The 25,549-nt window shown below is 36.9% G+C and overlaps 1 protein-coding gene across 2 annotated transcripts in view; it reads left to right on the forward strand.

Annotated features, from left to right (window-relative positions):
- Nucleotides 1–25,549, forward strand: part of LOC145993920 (ATP-binding cassette subfamily C member 4-like) — a 64,525-nt gene that overhangs the window by 15,587 nt on the left and 23,389 nt on the right. For both annotated transcript variants that reach the window (XM_083129845.1, XM_083129846.1), the window contains 8 exons: nucleotides 1,277–1,375; nucleotides 3,600–3,793; nucleotides 4,446–4,729; nucleotides 5,372–5,451; nucleotides 8,327–8,477; nucleotides 11,086–11,192; nucleotides 13,331–13,454; nucleotides 14,435–14,605. In XM_083129845.1, coding sequence (XP_082985971.1) covers nucleotides 1,277–1,375; nucleotides 3,600–3,793; nucleotides 4,446–4,729; nucleotides 5,372–5,451; nucleotides 8,327–8,477; nucleotides 11,086–11,192; nucleotides 13,331–13,454; nucleotides 14,435–14,605 — 1,210 coding nt within the window. The remainder of the gene's footprint in view (nucleotides 1–1,276; nucleotides 1,376–3,599; nucleotides 3,794–4,445; nucleotides 4,730–5,371; nucleotides 5,452–8,326; nucleotides 8,478–11,085; nucleotides 11,193–13,330; nucleotides 13,455–14,434; nucleotides 14,606–25,549) is intronic.

The raw sequence follows: 25,549 nt of genomic DNA on the forward strand, positions 1-25,549 counted from the left end.
AAGATCAGACGAAATCAGGGGCACTTTGGGCAAGAAATGGAATGGTATGACAGACAACTGGATTCGGGTTCTGGTCAAGCCTGCATTTTTAGGGTAAAATTTCTACATAAATGTTTTCAGATTGCATGATATTATTTAATTAATATTTTATCTTTAGTGTGCAATGAAGGAAAATACCCAAAGCAAAGGTATTTAGTAATTTCGCACAATGGTGAGCCTAATGCATTAAAATGACACTGCAGATTTTGAGGGGAGGAAATCGAACAAAAACCCTACTTGTAACTTGGATCCAAGCTGGGGAAATTGTTGTGAGGCTAGATATTGTCCTTGTAGATCAGTGGTTGGTATAGTAAGTAGTGAAACGATCCACACTGGATCTCTTCTTGATCCACAATTTCTACATAACAATTTAACAAGTTAGTCTTAAAATGTATCTCTTATTCCTACTGTACATCCTGTTCTTAGTCTAGGGATCTCCAAAAGTAGTCCCTGCCTAGAGTCCGAATGGGGGACTATTATAACTCCCTAATATTTTACTTTGGGAACATCCATGACCTCATGTTGCTGATTCTTGACACTACTCAGTGGAGAGTTGTCAGTTCCACTCCTAATCCCCAATATGAATGAAGGATCACACCACTTGTTGTTCAGTGTATCCCTCGGATCTAGTTGGGAGTGGCTCATAGCAGTCCACCAACCCTACCCCACCAATGCCCACTGTGGGAAGCTCATAGAGCCATGACAGGGCAGCTCTATGAATCCCAAGAGAGCAAAATTTTGGCCATTTCACTCTGTTGGTTGACTAACTGCACTGAACAAGCCACTGGGCAATGGGATCATCACATCCCAACACCCGAATGAATAAAGTATCTATAAAAGTAAATTTCTTGTTGGAAAACCTGATGGTAAGAGACCTCTTGGAAGGCCAAGATAAAGATGGAGGGATAACTTTGAAATTGACTTAAAGGAAAACAGTAAGGGTGCAAAAGATTGGATTGATCTTGCCTAGGATAGGGACAAATGGCAGCCATAAACCTTCAGGTTTAAGAATGATAGAGAGTAAGTAAGTAAGTAAGTAAGTAAAATGTATCTCTATGGATGAGGCTTCACAATACAAAAATCACATGCAATATCTCTTATAGTCCTCAAATTATGATCAAATTTTGTGTTGTATAGAATTTGGATCACTATGTAGAAACTAAAGTTTCCATATGCTTATCAGTGAGTGTATGTGCATGTTTGTAATTTACATATGCTTTTCTTCATTTCGTTCAAGGCAAGATTTGCTACTCTGCTGAATATTCTCTATAACATGGTCGTAACCAAAGTACTCTCTGATGTCAAGTCCTGGTTGGCATATTTAGGCCTTGGACAAGTAAGTTTCCATTACTCTAGTGTTCACTATTAAATTCAAATGTATTTTTATATTTTATTTTTAAAGCCTTTATCAATCAATATTCACCAATAACTGAATATTCTGCTGACTGGTGGTGGGGTTAGCACAGATCGCTACATCACCAGGGGTCCCAGGTTCAAATCCCAGCCTGCACATGGGCGTTCTTTGTGAGTGTCTCTTCAATTTCATCACTCATCCTCACTGTTACAATAGCCAAAAGTGGCAGAAAAGAGATGCTGCAAAAAATAATAATAATAATAATAATAATAATAATATTCTGCCACATCCATTTGTATTGGAAGTAGTAATAGGTGTCCAGTCTTCAAAACCAGATAATAGCGGTGATGGGATGCAATGGGCTGATAACACGAAAACCAAAGAAAAGCTGCTTGGCAAGGCTTGGGACTCAACTATGGAATTTAGAGTTATAAACAGATATAGAATGAGATAGTAGAATCTATGGTCTCAAGTAATTTTTAGATGATTAATTAATCAATAAAATAAAAAGGATTTGTAAAGTTTAAAATAAAATAACTATCAATTCGTGTTTAAGGGAATGAAAGATTGGGTGTCAAATTAACATGCTGAAATTAAGTACTCACTTATTAGTGAAACTGGTTTTCATGATGCTCTATTAATTTTGGTGGCCACTGTCACCATCCTCTCAGGAACTTGTTCACCAGGAATCGAACTTGAGGCCTCTTGCACAAAAGGTGAGAGTGCTAACTACTGGCCTATGTGGGAGATTAACACTTCTAATGACCACTGATATTGATGCAGGGTCTGTGACTATTTAATTTTTGTGTATCGTTATTAACCATGCCTTATGGTTTGAGTAGGGCTGAGCAAATACCATCGCCAATGTATTGATATCAGCTGAGATCTAGTCATAGATACCAGTTGATACTTTTCCAAGGCCTGCGTATTTTGCAAGGATGTAGTCCACACTCTCACATAAGAATCAATATGTTCAGGTGGAAATTTTTTAAACAGAATTTTTCTAACAATGTCTGCATATAGAGCATCTCTGGGGCTCACATCCAGCCTCAAGGACAACCCTGAGGTAAAGGCATATAATCACTAAGCAAACAAATGAGCATATGTCACTCTTTTTTTCAATTCTGCATGTGGGCTGGCTTAATGTTCTTATTTATTAAATTCCAGGGTTGGGTTTATTTATTTTTTATCAAAGTTAAAGGGTGGTATAACACCAGTCTTCAATGCAGTGTCAGTACTTTTGACACAACCCAAGAGGAAGCTGTTCATTGGAAAAGTGCTGTTTTCACTTTTGCCTGCATCCATTCATTCATCGTGACGTTATACTCCCAAGGTCTTTATATTGTATAAAAACAAAGCACAACACAATAACACAACCTATCAAAGATAATGCAACCACAACCTCACGTTGAGAAATCTCTACAGAAACTGAATGGCAACATCTCATTTACTCCACCTTGGACTTGACAAGAGCTATCATTTCTTGGATGGATGATATTGGTGGGAAACGTTTGAGGGGACGATTTACTGGACTCCAAATGGATTTGACATATGGTTGTTAGAGGGAAAACTGATCTTTCGGAACTTTCTTTGAAGTGAAGTGAGGTTCTAAAGTGGGTGACCACCTGTAGCATTTGGACACATCACTAGATGGCAGTGTGATGAATGGCTATTGCACACAGGACAGTGTTGAGTCAATCGCTGTGCAAAATGGATGTGACCCATGGTGAACAGCATTCGAATATCAAAGAATGCCACAGGGAATAATGCGCCATTGTAGTTTGTGCCTCTTCTGTTCCTGTAGTGCTAATGCTTTCTGACTAATAACACATGTAGCATGATGCTGTTATTTATGGATGTTTGCTTGCTTCCCCATCCTACACCAAGTACACATGATCTCCACTGTTCAAACATTTCATAGTATCATACCCTTTCCACTTGTATATATTGAATTATCATACCAGTCTCGCATTTTCGCGGGGGAAAAAAATAGTGACCGTCGTGTATACACACATGTTCTTGTCTACTGTTCATTCAACTTTCCATAGATGATTTAAATTAACTGTTATGAAATATGAGAATGCAAATGCTGTAGTTTCGGAAACATATTGTGTAAAATAAAACAACCTTATAATTTACGAAATTGATTACACTAGAAGAGGTATTGTTAATTTCATTCTATTGTTACTTTTTTGTGCTGTACAAGCTCATTACAGAAGTTAAACAAGAAGACAAACCAACAGGAGTAGCAGAGCACCAAGAAAAAGGCTCAATAGATTCCATGGTATATAAAGGATACATAAAAGCTGGAGGGAATTTCTTCTACATATTCCTAGCAGCTTTCCTTTTCATTTTTACACAAACGTGCCACAGTGCCACAGATTATTGGATGTCATATTGGTAAGTGTGTCAAAATATTTCTGTTTGCAAATACTGTTCATAAGTACTAACTGAATGGTGGGAGCATCACTTTCTGCTAAAAGGTGAGCACAGTATACTTTTTGTCCTCCCCTGGTATTCACCAACAGGTAAGAATTTTTATTTTCACTGGATAAATAGAATAGAACAGTACAGTACAGTACTACGGTACACACACACAAACACAAAGATTAGTAAGATTCTGATAACTTTTTGTGTATGCGTGTCCATATGCCTTTCCCATCTTTTTCATGGAGTCTTTGGCTGCCCTTGCAGCCCTTTTAATTTTACATGATTAACCTGTGTTTTTGTTTTCTGATAATATGGCTGTAATTCTTCACTTAAAGTGCAGGGTGTGTGCCATGACCCTGCATTACTCTATGTTGCTCATATTGTGTACAAGTTTTGTACTTTTTATTGTTCTCATGTATGTACTGAATTCAATAAAGCAGATGCTGCCAGTTGCGACATCCGATTCGGGGACCGCAGCCAATGGCTGGTGGTGCTGTGGTCACACGAGTGCTCCTGCATGCCGCTATACACCGTCAGTCATGCTGTTGTTCACGATGACAGTGGACGTGCTAGTTAACATCTTATCCATAATGTAAAATTAATAAATGCATATTTTCTCCAGGGCAAATCAGCAAGAGTTACAATTAACTTGTAGAGATATGGGACAAATATATTCAACAACCTACACGACGGTATGTAACACAACAGGTGGAAGTTTCACAACACTGAATGGAGATGTTTCCATGTATATTTATGTGGCACTGGTACTAACAACAGTGGTCTCTATACTTACAAGATCTCTGTATTTTTCCTTCATCTGCATCAGAGCATCTAAAGTACTCCATGACAGGATGTTCAACACTATCATGAGAGCTTCTCTGAGATTCTTTGACACAAACCCATCGGGTACGTATAAGTACTTAATAATTTATTCCCATAAGATCAATTAAATTAACCCCTGAAAAGTTAAATGTTATTCATAGACATGTAGTTTTCATCATATATAAGGAACAATAAATTATTTCAAAACTAAAGTGTGTAAAACAGTAGAAAAATAAATGTTGAAATAATTAATTATAAAGATTGATTGATTTGGTTTACTTTATTTTGCTCTTCTGCCACTTTTGGCTAATGATGAAGATGAGAATGAGTGATGATTACATGAAATTACGAAGGGACAATCACAAAGGACATCCATGCCCCAGCTGTGATTCAAACCCGGGACCCCTGATGCCACGGCTGCCACAGTGCCACAGATAAAGGAGAGAGAGATGTTACAATCAAAGTTAAATTGAAGGAAGAAATATAACATTTTCAGGTACAGTGTATAAGTGAGTCTGTTTGCATCCAGAAATTTGTGTGTGTATGTGTATGCTCACATTATTGGAATGGAGGTTTGACTCTTCTCAAACCATAACTTTCATTGACTTTCAATGAAATATTATAAATTGTAATAGCTATTCCAATGCTCAAACAGATCACACTAGAAGTCTGACTGAGATCCTACATACTCAAACTGTATTAATGCTCTTTTAATATTCTCTCTAGGTCGAATTTTAAATAGATTTTCTAAAGATATGGGTTCTGTGGACGAATATCTACCTCAAGTTCTTCTAGACAGCATTCAGGTAAATAATAATAATAATAATAATTGTCCAATTAGGAGACAATTATATTTGTTGTAAATTAAAAATAAAAATCTCAGTAGAAAAATTCACTGAATCCAACTTCAAAATTGTTGTGTATATAATGATATTTCAGTATTATTATGGTGAATCAAGAACCAAATTTTTGTTTGAAACATTGCACTTTTTGTACAAAATGCTAATTTCCATCATAACAGACATATTCAAAATTTTTATCTCCTGTAATCTATGTGAATGGCATGGAATATTATCTTTTTACAGAAGTACATATACAGTGGAACCTGTTTTTATGTTTTTCAGGGGACCAAGCTGAAAAAAATTAAAATGTGGGAAAATGTCTTAACAATTTGCTACGTTGGGACCATCAAGATGCAATGTATAATGTGGGAAAATGTAAAATCGAGGAACGTAAAATTGGGGTTCCACTGTATATTTTTTTACCATACAGTGTGTCACTTAATCCATGTTCTGTGCTTTTTTCATACTTCACAGGATAATTTAGACTAAGGAAATTACTCTAATTGAAAATGAACTGTAAATTTCAAAGGAGCTTTTAGACTGAAATGACAAGCAACACATGACAGTGAGAAGTGACATATGTCACTTGGATGCAACCTCCCTAGCCCTTTATTAATGACATGCATCATATCACCTCGGTTTGTTGTTCACGTATGTGTGGTGAATTCTTGCTTATAGATTGAAGGGGCCTGTGTCACTTGTCCCTTGTCACTTTGGTGTGCACCCCCACTGTCACTTCTTTAATTTGATGTTTTAAGTCCACTTTGTGTACAGAAAGGCTAATCGGGACTCGACCTACAATTAAAAGTGAGATCCAAACCACTGTGCCATGCAGTGGCATAGCAACATATTGCAAGGCCCTGGGCAAGGTTAGAATGCGAGGCCCATCTATCTGATCTTTAAATTTGAACTCTCAATATGAATCGACACAAAATCTTCAGGGATTTGTCAGCAGATTATCATATTTGAAAAATAATAATAATAAATTCCTGTCGAAAATGTTATTTAATAATTTCCCAACAATTTCCGAAGTGCAGTTTTGTGAAGAAAAAAAATTGTTTACTCACATTTAGACATGTTCCTCATAGTAATAACTATTGCTAATACGTATCATTTAATTTAAAAATATATGATTTTCTAACCATAGAAATATCATGGCTGTTCAATATTACTGGAATAAGAAAATTAAAAATTAAAACAATGTTAATTTACAAAACACAGTAAAATTCAAATACTTCTGCCATGTGACAAAGCGACTGTCTTGCTGATTGTTGGATCTGGGGTCTCTCAGTGGGTTGATTGTTTCCCATTACTTTCGTCCATAACAGTAACTCTACAATTGTACAGCCAATAGCAAAGAGGCAAATTGTGCATCACTATTTTCATTTTGTTGTTACTCAACATCTTGTGTTGTTCTAAGGAATGGAATTATGTTGATGCAAAGCTGATCTTGACATCTGCTTAGTGACCTTTTTATATCAACTCATTATCACCACAGTGTAGAAAACGACTGAACGAAAATTGTAATGGACATATTACTTTTGTTGTTGGGTGTACAGTCATGGAAAAAAGTACTTCCTCCATAGAGCCTTAAACTAGTAGTCTTATAGGGCAAATATTTCACTTAGCACTAGCTGCAATACCAACATAACATAGGTACATAGGTGATCTCATCTAATATCCCCAACAGCATTTCGTTGACCACCGTAGTGGTTAGCACAGCATGCTATGGTGCCATGGGTACCTGGTTTGATTCCTGGGCTGGGCATGGATGTTCTATGTGAGTGTTTCTTTATCAATTTCATCATATCATCGTGATTAGCTAAAAGTGTCAGAAAATCAATGTAAAATAACCTAACGCAATGAATCAAACAGCATTTCGGATCTTCCCTTTGTTTCACATTTTTGGATCTGCCCCTCCCCCCTCAAAAATACTGGGCACGAGTCTGCTGTAGGAAGGAAGGAAAAACACAAGCATTTAAATGCCTCACAATTGCTTCCTGGCAGTTTGAGGTGCTTTATTGTTAAATTATTAAAATCGGGAGTGCAAGTTCAAGAGAAAGAAGAAAATACAAGACGAAGTGTTTCTTATTCAAGAAAATATTAAATGGGTAAAAAAAAAAATGTCCAAGCAACGTATCGTGAATTTTTGTGTAAATGTATCATATGAGAAATATGACGATAATTTTTACTTTTTTCGGGTCACCTTAGACTTAGCCTGCCTGTATGTTACGCCCTTTATTTGACATATTCATTAAACTTATAATGTTTAACTAGAATTTAAAACCAGAAAAAAACAATGTTTTAAAAAATTATCCTTTTCCATATTTATTTCTGGCTTCTAAATATTACATTTTTCATAACAACTCCATGGGACGTGAGGGCCGTTTAGGTGTGAGGCCCCGGGCAGTTGCACACTTCACCCACCACTTGCTATGCCACTGGTGCCATGTGATTCCACCGGGTATTAAACCAGGGATCCCTTGATTACAAGGTGACAAAGTTACCACTTTACCATCGAGGAGGACCACTGTCACTTGTTGCTTATCATCTGTCACATTCCGCTTGTCACCTATTGCTTGTCGATTCAGTCTGAAATCATGCTCTTATACTCAAAATATTGTGAGGCAAATCAATTGCATATTAAATGTTACTGAGCCCATACTGTTTTCATAAATGGTATCTATTGCCAAGACATATCAAGAATCTCTTCATGACAATTCCATTGGCTTGCAACCTCTACCCCATCTTTATTTTAAAGATAACTGTTCTTTGATTTGCAATCTATCAATATGTTTTTCAATAAGTGTAATTTATGATATCAATGTCTTTCTTGTAGGTAGTGCTGCTGACAGTTGGGACATTAGTAGTAATAATTATAGCTAATTACTGGTTAATTATCCCAGCTATACTGTTTTGTATTGTATTCTGGTTCCTGCGGATGTTTTATGTTCCAACTTCTAGAAGTATAAAAAGACTTGACGGAATAAGTAAGTATATGATCTTCATTAAACTCAATATAGTAAACTATGCATTACCAAAAAAGCTAACAGAAATGATTTCTGTGATTATATGTATTAATAAATATATTGATTGATTGAGTTGGTGTATTAAGTCCACTTTATGCACAATAAGGCTAACCGGGACTGGACCTACAGCTTAAAGTGGGATCCGAACCACTATGCGCCTCCACCGGGAATCGAACCCGGGACTCCTTGAATACAAGGCAAAATAAATATATTATTGATTGATGGATTGATTGATTTAGTTTATTTTACTTCGTGTTTTGTGCCTCTTGGCTAATTTGTGAAGATGGGGATGAGTTATGAAATGATGAAATTGATGAATGGACGACGTTCACAAACAACCAAGCCCGAGCGGGATTCAAACCCGGGACCCTTGGAATCGCAGTGTGATGTGCTATCCACCGAAATAAATATACGAACTTTGTATTGCAATAATCTATCCATCTCTCTCTCTCTCTCTCTCTCTCTCTCTCTCACACACACACACACACACAGAGAGAGAGAGAGAGAGAGAGAGAGAGAGAGAGAGAGATTTTAAAATACACTATTTACTAATCAATTTAACCCCTTCCCTGAGGCGATGTTGAAGGAAAGTGCTTCCAAAAATGAATTATCTTTATATAGATGCAACCGCAAATTAATTTCATCATAAATAATGAAATATATTTGGTCTAGGAATTAATTTGTGTGGTTGTTACGCACACATTGAAGCTGTAGTTCAAACACAAAATACATAAATACCTTAAGAAAAATATTGTCCATCGCGAGCCACCACTTTCGCCCATCTGTCAGGCAAGTTACGGATTCCGTGGCAAAAGAAGTCCTCATCCTTTGAAGCGATCCAGTCAGAGACCCATTTCTTGATATCTTCTGAAGAAGTGAACCGCTGTCCAATCAAACAAGTAGTTGTCCGAAGGAGCAACGTCTGCTGAATACGGTGGGTGGGGTAAAACTTCCTATCCGACATTTTCTAAATAGGTTTTGACTGGTTTTGCGACATGTGGGCGAGCATTATCATGTTGAAAAATAAGTTTATCATGTCTGTTCTCCCATTCTGGTCATTTCCTGGCCAGAGCTTGCTTCAAACACATTAATTGTCATCGATAACGTTCTCCATTAATAGTTTCACCCGGTTGCAGCAGCTCATAGTACACCATACCTTTCAAATCCCACCATATGCACAGCATAACCTTTGCACACGGAATATCTCATTTCGGTTGTGATGGACCTGGTTCACCTGGTTTCACCCAGGCCTTTTTTCGTTTTGGGTTCTTGTAATGGATCCACTTCTCATCGCCAGTACAATGCGATGCAAAAACCCCTTTCTTTTCTGTCTTTGAAGCAGCAACTCGCAAATAGTTTTTCGTCTTTCAACGTCTCTGTCTTTCAATTCATGTGGAACCCAATGTGACATCTTTTGAATCATTCCCATGGCTTTGAGGCATTTGGAAACTGTTGTTTGATCAACGCCTAATGCTTCTGCAAGTTCTTCCTGCGTTTGACACGAATCCTGATCGAGCAATGCTCTTAATTCTTCGTCTTCAAATTTTTTTGGCTGTCCAGGTCGCTCTTGGTCTTCCAGGCCGAAATCACCACTTCTAAACCGTGCAAACCACTTCTGACATGTTCGCTCAGCTAGTGCATGGTCACCATACACTTCCACCAAAATACGATGACTTTCGGTAGCACTTTTCTGCATGTTAAAGTAATGAAGCAGAACACCCTGCAAAAACACTTTATCTGGCACGAACTGTGCTATGTTCAGTTGACTACAAAATGCTGTTGTTGACGCGTCAATCAACTGCCCTATACTACGAACGATGTGCACTGACAGGAGTTTTCAACGCATGTGTGGATACACGGAACTGTGGGACGATACACTCGTTACACCATCTCTTGTCCAGGCGCACGAATTAATTCCTAGACCAAATATATATATATATTTATAAAGACTTGCCACATAATGAAGCTAAGGAAAGCAATCTATATATAGACTTTGCGCCAAATTGTAAAATGCAGGAAAACACTCATTACAAAAAATAATAATAATAATAATAATAATAATAAAGAAAAATCAGGAACCTACAAAGCATTAACAATGGATTATTTTCCCAAGTAGATTAATAAAAGCACGAAAAAGTAATGTCTATAAAAATGACTTTTCGCAATATTTGCAATACAACAAACATTAATTTTGAAATACAGTCTATATATAGATGCTCCACAACGAAGGACCACTTAAAGAGACACCAGGTGTCCTATAAGTCTGGAACCATAGGTATTGTTCACATTACCCTTTTTTCTGTTACGGGTAAACCATCGCATTGACTAAGGAGGAATCCAAGTTATTTTGCTCGTGTGGACTTTCAACACATTCTTTAACTGTGTTTTACAATAATAAGTTCTTAGCATTAACTGGTTTTGTTCTTCTATGGTTCCAGACTTATGGGACACATTGTAATTGGACTGCAGGTAATGGGTTAATTAACAGTGATGTTCACATGATATCCATCATGTGCATATGCATATTTAAGCTGTTCATTGTGCAGTGTGCATCTCAATTCTATTCCAGCACGGAGCCCAGTGTTCACCCACTTGAATGCATCCATCCAAGGACTTACAACAATAAGAGCATTTGGAGCTCAACAGATGCTCAGCAAGGAATTTGACAGTCATCAGGTAAATTGGATAAAGTTGAATAAAGCAATGCTTAACATTTATTGATACTTCTATAGAAAGGATTTATAGAGGAGCCATGGTTCTCATAATGGATCATCTTCTGTTCAAGGACATATGTTTGATCTCTTTTTCTGTCTTCCTATCAACATCCCAAGTTAATAGATGCCAGAGCTTCTCACCACAATTTCAAACATGTGAACAAACTACGAGGGGCATTCAAGTCAAACAGAGACTTTTAATTTTACAGGTATAATAATGTATGCTTGTGTGGTGATACTAGATGCAGTACTAAGTGGCTAGTGTGTCCTATTACTGATAGGCAGTGCACATGTCACGGACCAGTCCAGAGACAGTTAATCAAGAAGACAGACAACAATGTTAGTGCGTGAATGGCACAGCATGTGGTGATGAAGTTTCTTGTGAACGAAGGCATAAAATCTGCAGAAATCTACAGAAGACTTCAAGCTCAGTATGGTGATGAATAGGTCTAGGATTATCATGACTTAGCATATTTTTTTGGGTAAGGTGATGTGTTCCCTAAACATATAGAAATTCATATTATGAAGAAACTAATTAAATTAAGGTGCCTTTTAAGGGCATATTTGACCATTTCTGCATGATAGAGCATATTTTGATGGATTTTCGGTCATATTCAGCATATTTTTGCATTTTCAAGAAATATACAGTCATTATCGAAGTGGATTCGTTCTTACTCCCATGTGTACTCGAGTGTTTTTTTGTTTGTTTTTGGACTGCAGCAATTTTTTTTTAATTTTTTATTTGAAAATTTACAGAAAGTATTCATTGTGCATTGCAACTCAGGGCCCATAACGTGAACTAAAAATAGTACATACGTGAAAATATCTCAGCATTTAGATATTGATGTTATAAGGGCATATTTTCCAAATTATAGTGCATATTTTGTAAAATGTTTGGTCATAAAATTTAGGACATAAAAAATCCTAGCCCTAGTGATGAGACTCTCAGCCGCAGTAAGATATTTCAATGGTGTAAAAGTTTCAAAGATGGCCGTATGTACATCAGTGTCCCGGTCATGAAGCAGGCTGTCCTTGGATGGTTCAGGCGTGCTGACAATTCTTTCTATGATGAAACTTTCAAGGCATTAGTTAAATCCTGGGATAAGTGCATAAATGTAGCAGGGGTGTTTGTCTAAAAATAAATTCAGTTTCCTCTCCTTGAAATTTGTTCTTTTTATTAAATAAACTCAAATGTCCCAGTTTGTTTCGAACGCCCCTCATAATATAAAGGGTGTCCCAATAAGAGCGACGGATTTAATATGCTTAAGAAAATACTGTATCTTTACAAAATGGCAAATATTTTTACATCATTACAACGAGTAAATGTTCTGATTTAAGAATGAAAGATTTTTTTTTGACTCGCAAAAACACTGTCACGCATAATAACGATGTTCTCAACAGACCGGCTAGATTGAGAGCAAGGTGTTTTAATGTCTGCTGTCGAACCTGTTTCCTCAAATTTCTTGATCAACTTGTGAACTTACTTTCACTAGGTGCACATTCACGTCTAAGGATTACACAAAGCTTCCTTACAGTCTCTGCATAACACTCGCCATTCTTGTAATGAGTTTTCACTATCAAAACTCAATGTTCCTTTGTAAAACCCTCCACGTCAACTAAGTTGCAACAATCACTGATAAAGGTATTGTTACAACATGTTGCGTAAATCAAACTTGGCATCCAAAAATTGGAGCATTTACCCGTTGTAATGATGTAAAAATATTTGTCATTCTTCTTTAAAAAAGTGTTCTATTCAGCATATTAAATCCGTCGCTTTTATTGGGACACCCTTTATAAACTAATGAACAATAAGTGTTCCAATAAAGTCCCAGTGTTCGGAAAGTTACTTTTTAAAAGTAAAAGAATTTCAGTTATAGTAACTTGCACCAAAAAGTAACTGAGTTGCTATACATATAAATAAAACACCCAAATCCCTGATAATATCATTAATCATCTGTACGCCTGGGAGAGCTAATGGTCTCCTTGTCCTCCAGATCCACATGTGCATTAGCATGAGATTTTTAACTAATGAATCTGTTACTTGAATTTGAGTGCTGAATGAAAGTCCTTGCACTAATAACAAATTTCTTATACTTTCAGAACCTCCACTCATCAGCCTGGTATATGTACCTTGCAACGAGTAGAGCATTTGGAGTCTGGTTGGATTGTGTTTGTGTAATCTACACTGCATTTGTGACTCTCAGTTTCTTGGTTATTAATAGAGGTATGTGTCACTTCTAACTAGAATGTAAGAACCATAATGTTTTAAGTAAAAAAGAAAACAGTGGTACCCTTACAATTCTCATGTTATAAGTTTACAGTTTCCTGTAATAAGCTTATCTGCTCCCAATAAAATAACAGTTTCCTGTACTTTTGCACAACAAATTTAAAAAAAAATGAAAGCCACTGTAAAATGTGCAAGAAAAGTTTCATTATAATGGCTGAGACTGTACAACAATACAACCTGTATCAAAAATTATATTAATTCGTATTTTCAATAAATTAAAAATACAAAACTTTGTTACTTACGTGAAATGCAACGACGTTTCAGAAACATCTCTTTTCCTTCTTCAGGTTATTTTCTCGTCTATCCAAAATATAGCATAGCCTCATCAAATATTTACAAATTAATATACTGTATATAAAGTGAGTAAGTCGCACATTATGTATCAAATATTTGACGAGGCTATGGTATATTTCGGATAGCCGAGAAAAGAACCTGAAGAAGGAAACAGTTGTTTCCGAAACATCGTTGCATAAAAGAGATACTCATTTGACGTAAGTAACAAAGTTTTGTATTTTTAATTTATTGAAAATACGAATTAATATATATAAAGTGAGTAAGTCGCACATATCATGAATTACGTAACAAAAATATCTTCCAACTTATGAAGGGGATAAATATCTATTTAGAGGATTTACATAATACTGTGATGTGTCACAATTTAGAAAAGCAGTTGAAATGTTGTTGGAGTGGTTGATTTTACCTCAACCACTTTATGCAGGGACAATTTCAGAAAAATTTCCACCATTCAACCTCGGTCTCCTGCACAGCAGTCTGACACTATACTGACTGGAACACCATGGACCCGTTGTAACTTCTAATTTTTTGTAAATTTATGGAGGAAGGTATTAACATTTTAAAATTTCTAGGATCCTTAAAGATATTTGTTACTCTCTCTCTCTCTCTCTCTCTCTCTGCAGATTTTCTTGGAGGAAATGTTGGCCTTGCCATCACGCAGTCCGTTGCATTGACTGGAGTTCTCCAGTGGGGAATAAGGCAATCAGCAGAGGTGGAAAACAACATGACTTCAGTGGAGAGAGTTTTGGAATACTCAAGAATAGAAAAGGAGCCACCACTGGAAACTGAAATAGGTTTGTATGTAAAAACAATATGAAAGTTTTGGTAGTTATGCATTGGCTATCCATATGGAAGTACTGTTTGAGATCATAGTGTAATGAAACACTGAGTATTGAGTTAATTTTTTCAATTGTGTATGTGACAATACAATTGTTCCAAACATGTCTTGCTATCATATTTTGTAATAAGTGTAATCAAAACTTTCAAAGATATAATTCATAATTATGGCCTGGAACTTTAGGTTTTAACATTTTTTTTTTACTTGGCATCAGATCAAATACTGAGGTGACATCTTTAAGTATCTAATGAAAATCACCCGAAAAAGACGAACTTGATAAGGCATATTTTGACATATATTACCAATTTTGCATTTTTACAACACAGTTCTTCAATTTTCTCAAAATAAGACATATTTCTGTATAATTTTGTAATTGTCTTGCATATAATTGGTTATTTATATAATTTATTCTTTGTACCTTTAGCGCAGTGGATAGTTTATGTTATCAATGGCAATATAAGGAAATTAATGACAAAGAAATTAAAAGCAGATGCCAGTGTTTCTTACCATCTAGTACAGAACAATAATACCCCCCTTTTTTTATCCTACTGACAATTGATAGCCATGTAAACATTATTGAGGAAAAGTGTTATGCGTCATTGTTATGCAGCACAAGAATCACCATAAACAAATAAACAGGTTTCATCGAGTATGGGAGTTTCAAGATCACTTGTTCTTTGAGTAATGCACGTATCAGTGTATAGCGAGCTTCCAATTATAATATAGTTTCCACAAAGGTGTAAATCTGACATAATAGTAAATGGAACTTAGCATAATTGAAGTGAACCTTACCAGTGGCGTAGCATGAGCATTTTGGATGGGAACGCCAAGTTAGAAGGAAGGGTAGGCCTTCTTTTCTTGCTTAAGAGTTTACTTATGGAATTAGCCGACATATGTATTGTCTATTTAAAATCTCATTGTGTTTATTACATTAAGTCAGACGGGTTCCGATAAAACATGATCCATGCTTGTTTTATCTAGAAAATAAGATGCCTCAGTGTGCAATAAATGCTTGGAGCATTGGTGTTTTATACCATTTTTAATTAGATTGCTCAAGTCAGTAACACCATACACCGTAACACATGTGTAGCAAAACAGTATTTTATAATCAAGGAAACCTTTCAGCATGACGCAAGTAATTCTAGAACAACAGTAGACTTCATTGTTGTGGATGATACAACTATTGATTGATTTGGTTTATTTTACTTCGCTTTCTACCACTTTTGGCTAATCGCAAATATGAATATGAGTGATGATATTGATGAAGAGACACTCACAAAGAACATGCGTAGGCCGGGATTCGAACCGGAAACCTCTGGCGTCTTAGCGTGCTGTGTAAAACACTCTGACACGAAGGTGGGTGGATGCCACTGTTTATTGTATCTTGAGAATGCTGATAAACATTTTAAAATAATTTTGTCAAGAGATCATACGATGTTAAGAGTTTTGAAACGAATGCTAAACATGTCCACTGGCACAATATTAGGCAGTTAGATACTAACGAAAAAATATATTTTTTAAATAAATAGTTTTGTGGGTTAGGTGGTAGAGCAGCCACAGGCTGAACTTCTACCACGAGGACTTTATCAACTTGTTTGACAAAAACTGTTTTGTTCTTTTAATTTTTAATGCACTTCACTGTTCTTGCGATAAATTACCCAATGCAGTGGTCATTAAAGATATGTCAGTCAATATTGCGTATTGTAGCATCACACAGCATGAGCAGAGGCACGAGCACGAAAAACCGGGTAGAATACTTCTGTCGTCTGCATCGGAAGTACAGCACCTTGAATCGGAAGGCAGGAAAGGTCACATGGCTCCTAGAACCAATCAGGTGCTCTGCTCCGTACGCCAGCGTATGGCGAGAGCATATCGCCCGTGCTCTTGAGATCCAAGCCACAAGCTTTCCCTCCTTCTCTCTGCCTACAGGAATGCATGGTCCTGTACGCCAAACCTAGCTGGCATCCGGCAAGCAAAGACATTAGAGAAATGCTACAAGGAGAGCTGTTAGTTGAGCGTTGTAGACAGATCGCAAAAAATAGCTGTTATAATGCCATTATGCTCAAACATGTATATAATTAGTCACGTTTTACTTTATATTTACAGCATTTACGCATTTTTAAAATTTTAAATTAGGGAACGCCGGGCGTATGGGCATATTAGGATGCTACGCTACTGAACCTTACAATATTTCCAGTATTTTCTCCACTACATTCTTCGGTTAAAGGGATTCTGACTTCATTTAATACCCCACCCCCACCCTAGTTGATCTTTTCTGGAAGATACTGCGAAATTCGAAAGTATACTGTTAGCAATATTTTTGGCTTTACTGGGAATATTTATTCATTTCTCTGACATATTTTAAATATTTTATGGCATATTTTTCAATTTTAATGACAATTACATACATATTTTACAGTTTCATAGGACTTAAAAGTCCCGGGCCCTATTCATAATATTAAAAGTTATCTACATTTCATTACTATACATAAACTTTTCTGCCACATTTAGCTAATCGTGACACTGAGAATGAGTGATGATGAAGGGACACTCACAAAGAACACCCAGGCTTCCCTGATGTCTTAAACAGATCTACATTTTTTTCCTGGACCTTCAAAATGGGATCCAAACCACTGTACAGCGGGATCCATTTGTATTTCCAGACAGGTAGGACGATGTTCACTGGGTATAAGCCAAGTAACGTCTGTGTTGAAAGGTTTCATCCACCTGACGCTTGTGAAATAGCGGGCGAACTACATTTGCATTACCAGTTTCTCATGCTGAATGGAGGGAGGGGGAGAGATAGATGGAGGTATACAGCGAAATAAACACCTGTGTGATTGTTACTTTTAATGGCAACACTGCAAAATGCACATGTATATTTGAAGAGCAGGAAGGCTTTAGATCGTGAGTTTGAATCCTCTGAAAAACACATTTCAATGCCATGTCAGCTTATATGCCTTGAAAGTTCATTGGTATAGCACAAAGAGTAATGAGGAAAATCAAAATGTTTCATGTTGAGAAAGGAATCTTTAATGACTGCTCAATCCAGTTATTATTACAAGTATTTGCTAAGAGAAGAGGAAGGAAGCTGTAACAGGAATTTGACCCTCAAGTAGCCTTGCCAACTTCAAAAAATAAAATTCCGGGATATTCCTTTGCAGCTTTCGAACGCTTTAGATTAAAATGTTATGGAAGATTAATGCCCTGAATGTTAGCTGTTGCCTGTTTGTGGACTTTCTATTGCAAGGTGCGAAATCATATAAGACTGTTGGGTGGGGGGGAGAAAGATCTTAATCTACAAACCCCCTCCCCACAAACATACATATAAATTATACGCTATACATATTCATAATGTTATTAAAGTAAAAGTAAATTACTAACTTAAAATATATTATTAATTATCCAAAAATAAATACATTTGCTACTTTTAAATATATCAGATATTATTGAAAGGTGCCGAGCCGACCCGCGCCGTCGTGATCACCACATATCAACAGGTGAATGACTATGAAGAGCGACGCATAGCGTTACGTAAAATTAGGAAGGAAAACATAACAACTGATGAGGGAAAACGCTCAAAATCAAAATTAAACAAATACCATCCTTTTGAAATCATCATTGCTTAGCTGCATGGCTGGGGAGAGACCTGCGCTCGATCTCCAGCTCTAAACTTCGAAGGAGACGAAGAAAGTGAGCGGAAACATCCATCGCGACACTTTAGGCTGCTCTCATACTGAACTAGGCTTTGTGGCGGTTTCTCTCTCGAACCTTTAGGCCACCCTCTGTCGTCAGTGTCCTCGAGCATAAATCGCCTTCGAAAAACTATACAATCGCAGCTATTACATTAAAAAAAAAAAATTACGAAGACAAAGTGCCCATCCTCATCTTTACCTTCCTGTTTCTTTCAATCACCTTTCAATATCCTATGTCATCTGTTTCTTCACCTCGGCTAAAACTCAGTGGGCTAATGGGATACTCTGACCCCTCTCAGGTACGGGTATAGTAGTACAAATACGTGGGATATGAAGCTTCAACTGTTATGTACTAAGTCATTTGACAGGCTATGTAAAAGGGAGATTTTATAAATGAATAACATCTGTTTCCGAAGAAAGGTCTGCATCTTCAGTAGGCTTCTTTATGGGAAATTATTTTCCTGAAGAAAACTTTTATAAATTTACATCTTAGTTACAGATCTCCATAAATAAAGGATAGAACAGATTTCCTTCTTATAATTAAATCTACGTGACTTTTGCAGTTTATTTACATAATATGGATCAAGCTGTCATACCAGTTATATAAAGACGTCCAGGCACTTGCTTGGAACTTTATGAACGCCCCTTGACATAATGAAGCATAACTTTGACGTGACTGGCGAAGGTTTTAAGTATTGACTCCGATTTTAATATAAATTGGACATTATGGTCTGGCTTCAAGATATATGCAGAAATACAAACTGCTATAATTCGAAAAATATTAGAGACATCGACTTGATATCGGGTATGGTAACATGTTAGCATGTTCACAGGGCAAAACCTAACCATTCCAGATATCAATAATGAATAACCTGATCAATAAATAATAATCATGGAGACAAAATAATCTGAACTTATTCTTCCGTATGATGGCATGTTAGCATGCCCACAGGGCGAACCTACTCATACGGCAGAATAACATTAAGTCCTGTTGCTTTATGCAAAAATTGAAAATATATTACATATATGTTTCGAAGAAATCAAACTGAATTATCACAAAGTTGTGAGCAATCGTAAATTAACTTATTCTCATGCATGGTGACATGTTAACATGTCCACAGGGCGAACCTACCCATGCGTCAGAATAACAGTAAGTTCTGAGTCGAAATTTAACATTATTTTGTGAAGATTTTATTTAAAATTTCAGAAAACTTCAAAATAAAGTTTAAATTAACTTATTCTTTCGTATGGTGACATGTTAGCATGTCCACAGGGCGAAACCTAACCATACGACAGAATAACTATGTCTCTAAGTTAATTTGGGAACGAAGACTGAGTTCTTGAACCCTCCCATAAAGGGAGCTGAGTATTTAAGATGTTAATCCATCGGAGTCGGTGATGAAAAATGCCCCGGATTAGGTTCTGAAGCTGTATTTATATCCTCGCATGTCAAGCAGAGCGCCTCCCATGACACAAAAGATAAACATAGCTACAGCTGTGATATGCAGAACTAATTTGTGTATAATGGCAATATTCTAAAGATTAAACAGTATGTTCCATAAGGTTCATTTTTCTATGTCTAAAACAACAGTTATGATCCTTAAAGTTTCTATAATATTCTCTACTATAAAGTTGTCACATTCTTAAAAACTTCTTCCCAATGTCCATAAGGCTTATATTATTAATAACTCCAACTGAAATATAGCTCTTATGGCTTTCTAAAACTGAGAACACATATTTTTGACTAATTGTCAACAATGAAAGATTTTGCTTTCAAGAACCTTGCAAATAACAAATTCTAAACTTCTCGAATGACAGAATTAGGTTATTAGTTCAACTATTAAATTACTCTTCTTTCATAACGTTTTAATAGTGAATATAAAAAGTAAAATAATTAAGAATAATATTAAATATGACCGAATCTTTGATATGGTTCGGGAGGATCATATCATTATAATGTAGCAAACTACGTCCTTTATTAATTGGTTAAAGATGTTAATAAATTATGAAATAGTTGAAGTGGCTTTATTATGTGTAAGTTTTTATTAAGTTTTTCATTATGTTAATATAAATCAATTAGATTTAATAGTTACTATTGTTTTGCATTCTTCTTTTACTTTTATTGTGTGTATTGATGTAGATTTGTTAATGATCTCTTGAGAGAGAAAAAGCATTGAACACTCACAACTACACTAATTTGTGTATGTATTTGATATTATTCTTAGCACAGTATAGTTGAAATTAAAAGTAATTGCTCATCTTGTTTGTTGTAACAAAAACTCTCCTCCCCCCGAAAATTTTTGGTGGGGCATTTTTGAGGCCAATATAGTTGGTGAGTTGCAATCTGTTTTATTGGGAATACAAAATTTTATCAAAGCAACAGAGCAACCACAATTTGTAAGTAAACAGATCAAAATTAATATACTCTACAGTCATACACTTATAGGGCTGCACATTCCCTTTCAAACTGACTCTTAACTTTTAACTGACTTGAAATAAGTATTGCATGCATTATTGAATTGTAATGTAGTAATACTTTATTTTAACATAACACTGATAACCACACTGTACCATAACAAACTAAATCTGAATAATGAACCAAAATTGGGTGCAGGGAAATAAGGAAGTCTCGAGACAATGCCTTTCTCTTTGTTTTCTCCATCTATTGTGTAAACGCTTTGGGGCAACAATATGTTTAAATTTTCTATCTCTCCCTCATCTCACTCAGATAAATAAGCGACTATTTTTTATGAACCTTCGAAATAATATTTTGAAGTTTGTTTCCTTTGCAATAACAAGTCTCTTCACTCTGTTAGTGAATACCAATTGAAAAAAAGAAAAATGATAATAATGAAAATGTAATAACACTCAATCTTGTCATGCCGGGAGATAACAAAATTTGTCGTGGAGACCAGGAGAGTGAGTTCGGTTCCAGGAGACTCTTGGTCATTCTGAGAGGGTTGACAAGCCGAGTTTCAAATCCACTTTGTGCACAAATAGGCTAATCGAGGCTAGACGTCGGAACTCCTTGATTTTGCTACACTGGGGAGGACCTAGCTGAAACATGTGAACCGCATGTCAACTTCTATTATTTAGCGTGTATATTTTATTATAAATAGTTAAAACAGTTGGGAAAATATACATAAATGTGTGTATAATGAAAACCCATCTACAATAACATAATCCAACCAACTTTGCTAGAGGCGAAATACAAAAAAATATTTGATTACATTGTGATTCCATTTTGAAATTGTAATGTAGGCAACTGCTTATCTGCACTTGACAGTAAGTTTATTGCTGAGAAATAATATGGAAACATCTTTCCATGCAACATATCTTCGCCATCGTAGAGCTACATTAAAAAAAGTAATAATGTGTTGATTTTGTTTCATGCTCCAATTAAGAAATTTTGGTGAGGAGCGTTAATTTTGTGAACACAATAACGCTAAGACTGAGCAGAAATTGTCATAGCTGCTAGATACTTCAAATGGTCGGTTGCGTATTGTGAATGAGAGAAATCAGTTGCAGTGTTTCATGACGGCAGACTTTAAACCTACTGTAACAAAATGTTACCTCATACGTTTGGCATGCATGGAAGTCGTCATGAATTTTATTAGAGGTGGTGAGTCCGTGACATAAAATGTAATGATGTAATATTAATAACAGTAATAGATATCATTATAACTAATAAACTATCATTTTATTATATTTATTATTATTATTTAAAAGTTTTAAAAAGTAAAATGCTCCAGTAGTGTAAGTGTATTGTTTCTAAGTCATACTTTGTATGTATGCATTTGTAGCCTCTGTTTTTTACCAATCAAATATCAGTTTTTGACATATTTTGACAATTTTTTGTCGATGTTTTTGCGTTTAGCGATGTTTTAGTAAAATTTCCCTTTTTTCCCACTCATACTTGGTAGGTATGCATTTGTAGCCTCTTTTTTTTATCAATTGAATATCAGTTTTTGACATATTTTGACAATTTTTTGTCGATGTTTTAGCGTTTAGCGATGTTTTAGTAAAATTTCCCTTTTTTCCCACTCACACTTGGTAGGTATATCACGATCTTACGTGATATAACTTAACCTATCCTTTTTTTTTTTTATTACGTGCTAAACTACACGAGAGCCTCTACATGCTTTGACCTACTTTAGAGTAGTGTAATCAAGCCGGTTGACAGCCATTAATTGGGGTTCAAAAATACCTCAAAAACTCACTTTCTCTCCACGTTCCGCGCCTCATTTATTGCGCTGACGATGTTTCACAGCGAAGAAAACAGCACCAAAACATCAAAAACTCACTTTACTCATTTGGGGTTCACCAAAACCTCAAAAAAAAACTCACCTTCTCTCCACGTTCCGCGCCTCATTTATTGCGCTGACGATGTTTCACAGCGATGAAAACAGCATCAAAAAACTTTAAAAAAAACTCACTTTCTCTCCACGTTCCGCGCCTCATTTATTGCGCTGACACAGCGTGATGAGTAAATTCACTTTTTCATCTTTGAAGGATGAATGCACCTTATCATAATTTTTTTCCAAGTCCGGGGCCATGTTTATATATCGTGACCTTTTTTGTCGCACACACACATATGCGCGCGTGCCTGTATTGTGATGCAAGCAAACAAACAAAAATAATAATTGTTTTTTTAGTAGACCCAAATGGAGAGTTCACCAACCGAAAGTGAGGCTCGGTGAGGATCGCCTTAATGGTTTTTTCTTGTAAGGCATAAGCCTTATTTTCTCGCAGTGTTGCCAACACCTCACTCGATCACGATCTTACGTGATATAACTTAACCTATCTTACGATTTTTTTTACGATCTTCAGTGATATAACTTAACCTATCATTTATTCTTTTTATTTGCACACCGAACTGTAATAGACCCAAATGGAGAGAGAGTTCACCAACCGAAAGTGGGGCTCGACTTAATGGTTTGCTCTTGTAAGACACAAGCCTTATTTTCTCGCAGTGTTGCCAACATCTTACTCGATCACGATCTTACATGATTTAACTTAACCTATCTTACGATTTTTTTTTTTACGATCTTCAGTGACCTATCATTTTTTTTTATTTGCACACCGAACTAACTTACATTATATTTTATATATCCTTGTTGATTTTTTTTTTTAGTAAGTGGCAATTTTTTTAGGAATTTTGTTTTTTAAAACTGCTCCGTGACCCTCTCGTTCTTCACGTCGTGGACGAAGGACTTCTCTGCGACCAGGATGATGCTGCATAGAGTATCCTCGGGCAACGGACTGTTGAATTCGCAGACGACCTTGATATTGGTGCGATCGTTGACCACCACCTGCTTTCTCTTAGATGTGTTGATGACGAACATCGGCCTGCGTGTTTTGAATTCGCTGGGCGTGTAGTACACGTCCACGCTTCCCTCGGTCACGCGCTTGTAAGCCGTGTAAGCTTCGTAAAGTTTGAGATAATCATCTTTGGTCATGTCGAGGTTGTAATTTTCGCGTGGGAACACTTCGTTCCTACCGTTCTTGAGATAAACGTTCTTGATCTTGCAGTCGTCGAATTTGCTGGAATCTTTTTCCTGATTCTTATCGCGCCCGGTCTGAAAGAGCACTACGACGAAATCTGGCATGTCGAACTGTATGTTGTTGAACTGCATCGTCACGTCGAATTCCATGTGACTTCCCGACGCCAACTTCTGCACGCACTGGTAACCGTGAAAGTGAATCGGTACCTGCGGATTTTTCAAGATCTCCGCTTTGTACTTGAGGGCGTAGTTCGTCTCGTATTCCACGATCGGCATTCTCAACTCCATGCTCCGGATGACGCACTTGGCTGCTTCGGGTAAAGTGTTGGCTATCGGCGTGCCGTCGGCGTTCAAGTTGGTGTATCGCATCAGTGCGTCGTTGTCGTTGGCCGCTCTTCGAAACGTGACGCGCAATCCTCCCTTCCACATGATCTCCTTGTAGTCCGAGAAGAATCCCGGCAGCAGACGCATGGGAAAGAGCACCGTGTGACTTCTCGTCGATATTTTCGTCCCCGCTTCGAACCCTCCCGCCTGGTAGTATGCCGCGTCCGTTTTTGGATAATTTCAACGTTCCCACTGCCGTCGACGTGATGCCTGGATAATCTATTCTGTCGATGACGGTACCGTGTTTCCTCACCTCCACCTGCGAGAACAGGTGAGGCACGAAGTTGTCCACGAGTATCAAATTTGCTGCTGCGGGAAAGGCTTCTCCGCTTTCCTTCTTCACCACGTCGAATTGAAGGTAGAGGTCCGCTCTGTGAGGATGAACGAACCCGTCGCCTACGTCCACGTCGTATTCGATCTCCCTGTTCGCTTCGTTCAAATTTGCGAACGTGCGACGGTTGGGAGGGAAAGATTGCAACTCGTAACTTTCGATTTGCTCTATTTTTTTTTTGTTGTTCCATGCCGACCTATGCCAAATTTTTTGGTAGGAGAGGACAGAGGACATCGAGACGATGTTAACACAAGAAATCCCAGCTCTCTATGATCATCTTTTCGGAAGTTACGAGTGATCAAAAAACATTTTTGGCAATTGGCCCACCCTTGACCTCAGGAAGTCCAAATTTTGTACATGTACTCTGCATCACCAAAATCGACAGGGGGGTCAACGGGGAGGATTTTCGCGCTATCTCTCTCAGCGTTTGTCGAGATTTTTTTTTTGCAATTTAACGCTGGACTTAGAAAATTTTCGATTGATGAAAAAAAAATTGGTTCCATGACGACCTATGTTTATTTTGTTAGAAGATCAAAAAAGACACCGAGACTCGACCGACGCACTAAACCCGACCTCTCTACGACTATTTGTTCAAAAGTTACGAGTGATCAAAGTTTTGGAGAGTGGGTGGGCTAACTTCTTACCCCTTGACCCCAGGACTACCAAAACTTGGTATACGTATTCTACACCTCCAAAATCGACAGGGGGCATCTAACGATGCTGTATGGGGGTGTTTTTCGATATATTTTTTCGATAACTCTTATCATTTTCGAGATATTTGCAATTTTAAGATTTTTTAACGCTGTGGACTTGGAAAAAGTTTTCGGAAAATTTTTGGTTCCATGACGACCTATGTTTATTTTGGTATGGGAGGACAGAGGACACCTAGAGGATGCTAACACAAGAAATCCCAGCTCTCTATGATCATCCTTTCGAAAGTTACGAAAAATATTTTGGCAATTGGCCCACCCTTGACCCAGGACCTC

The sequence above is a fragment of the Lepisma saccharinum genome, chromosome 10 (assembly GCF_977018435.1).
Source record: "Lepisma saccharinum chromosome 10, izLepSacc3.1, whole genome shotgun sequence".
NCBI classification, from domain to species: domain Eukaryota; kingdom Metazoa; phylum Arthropoda; class Insecta; order Zygentoma; family Lepismatidae; genus Lepisma; species Lepisma saccharinum.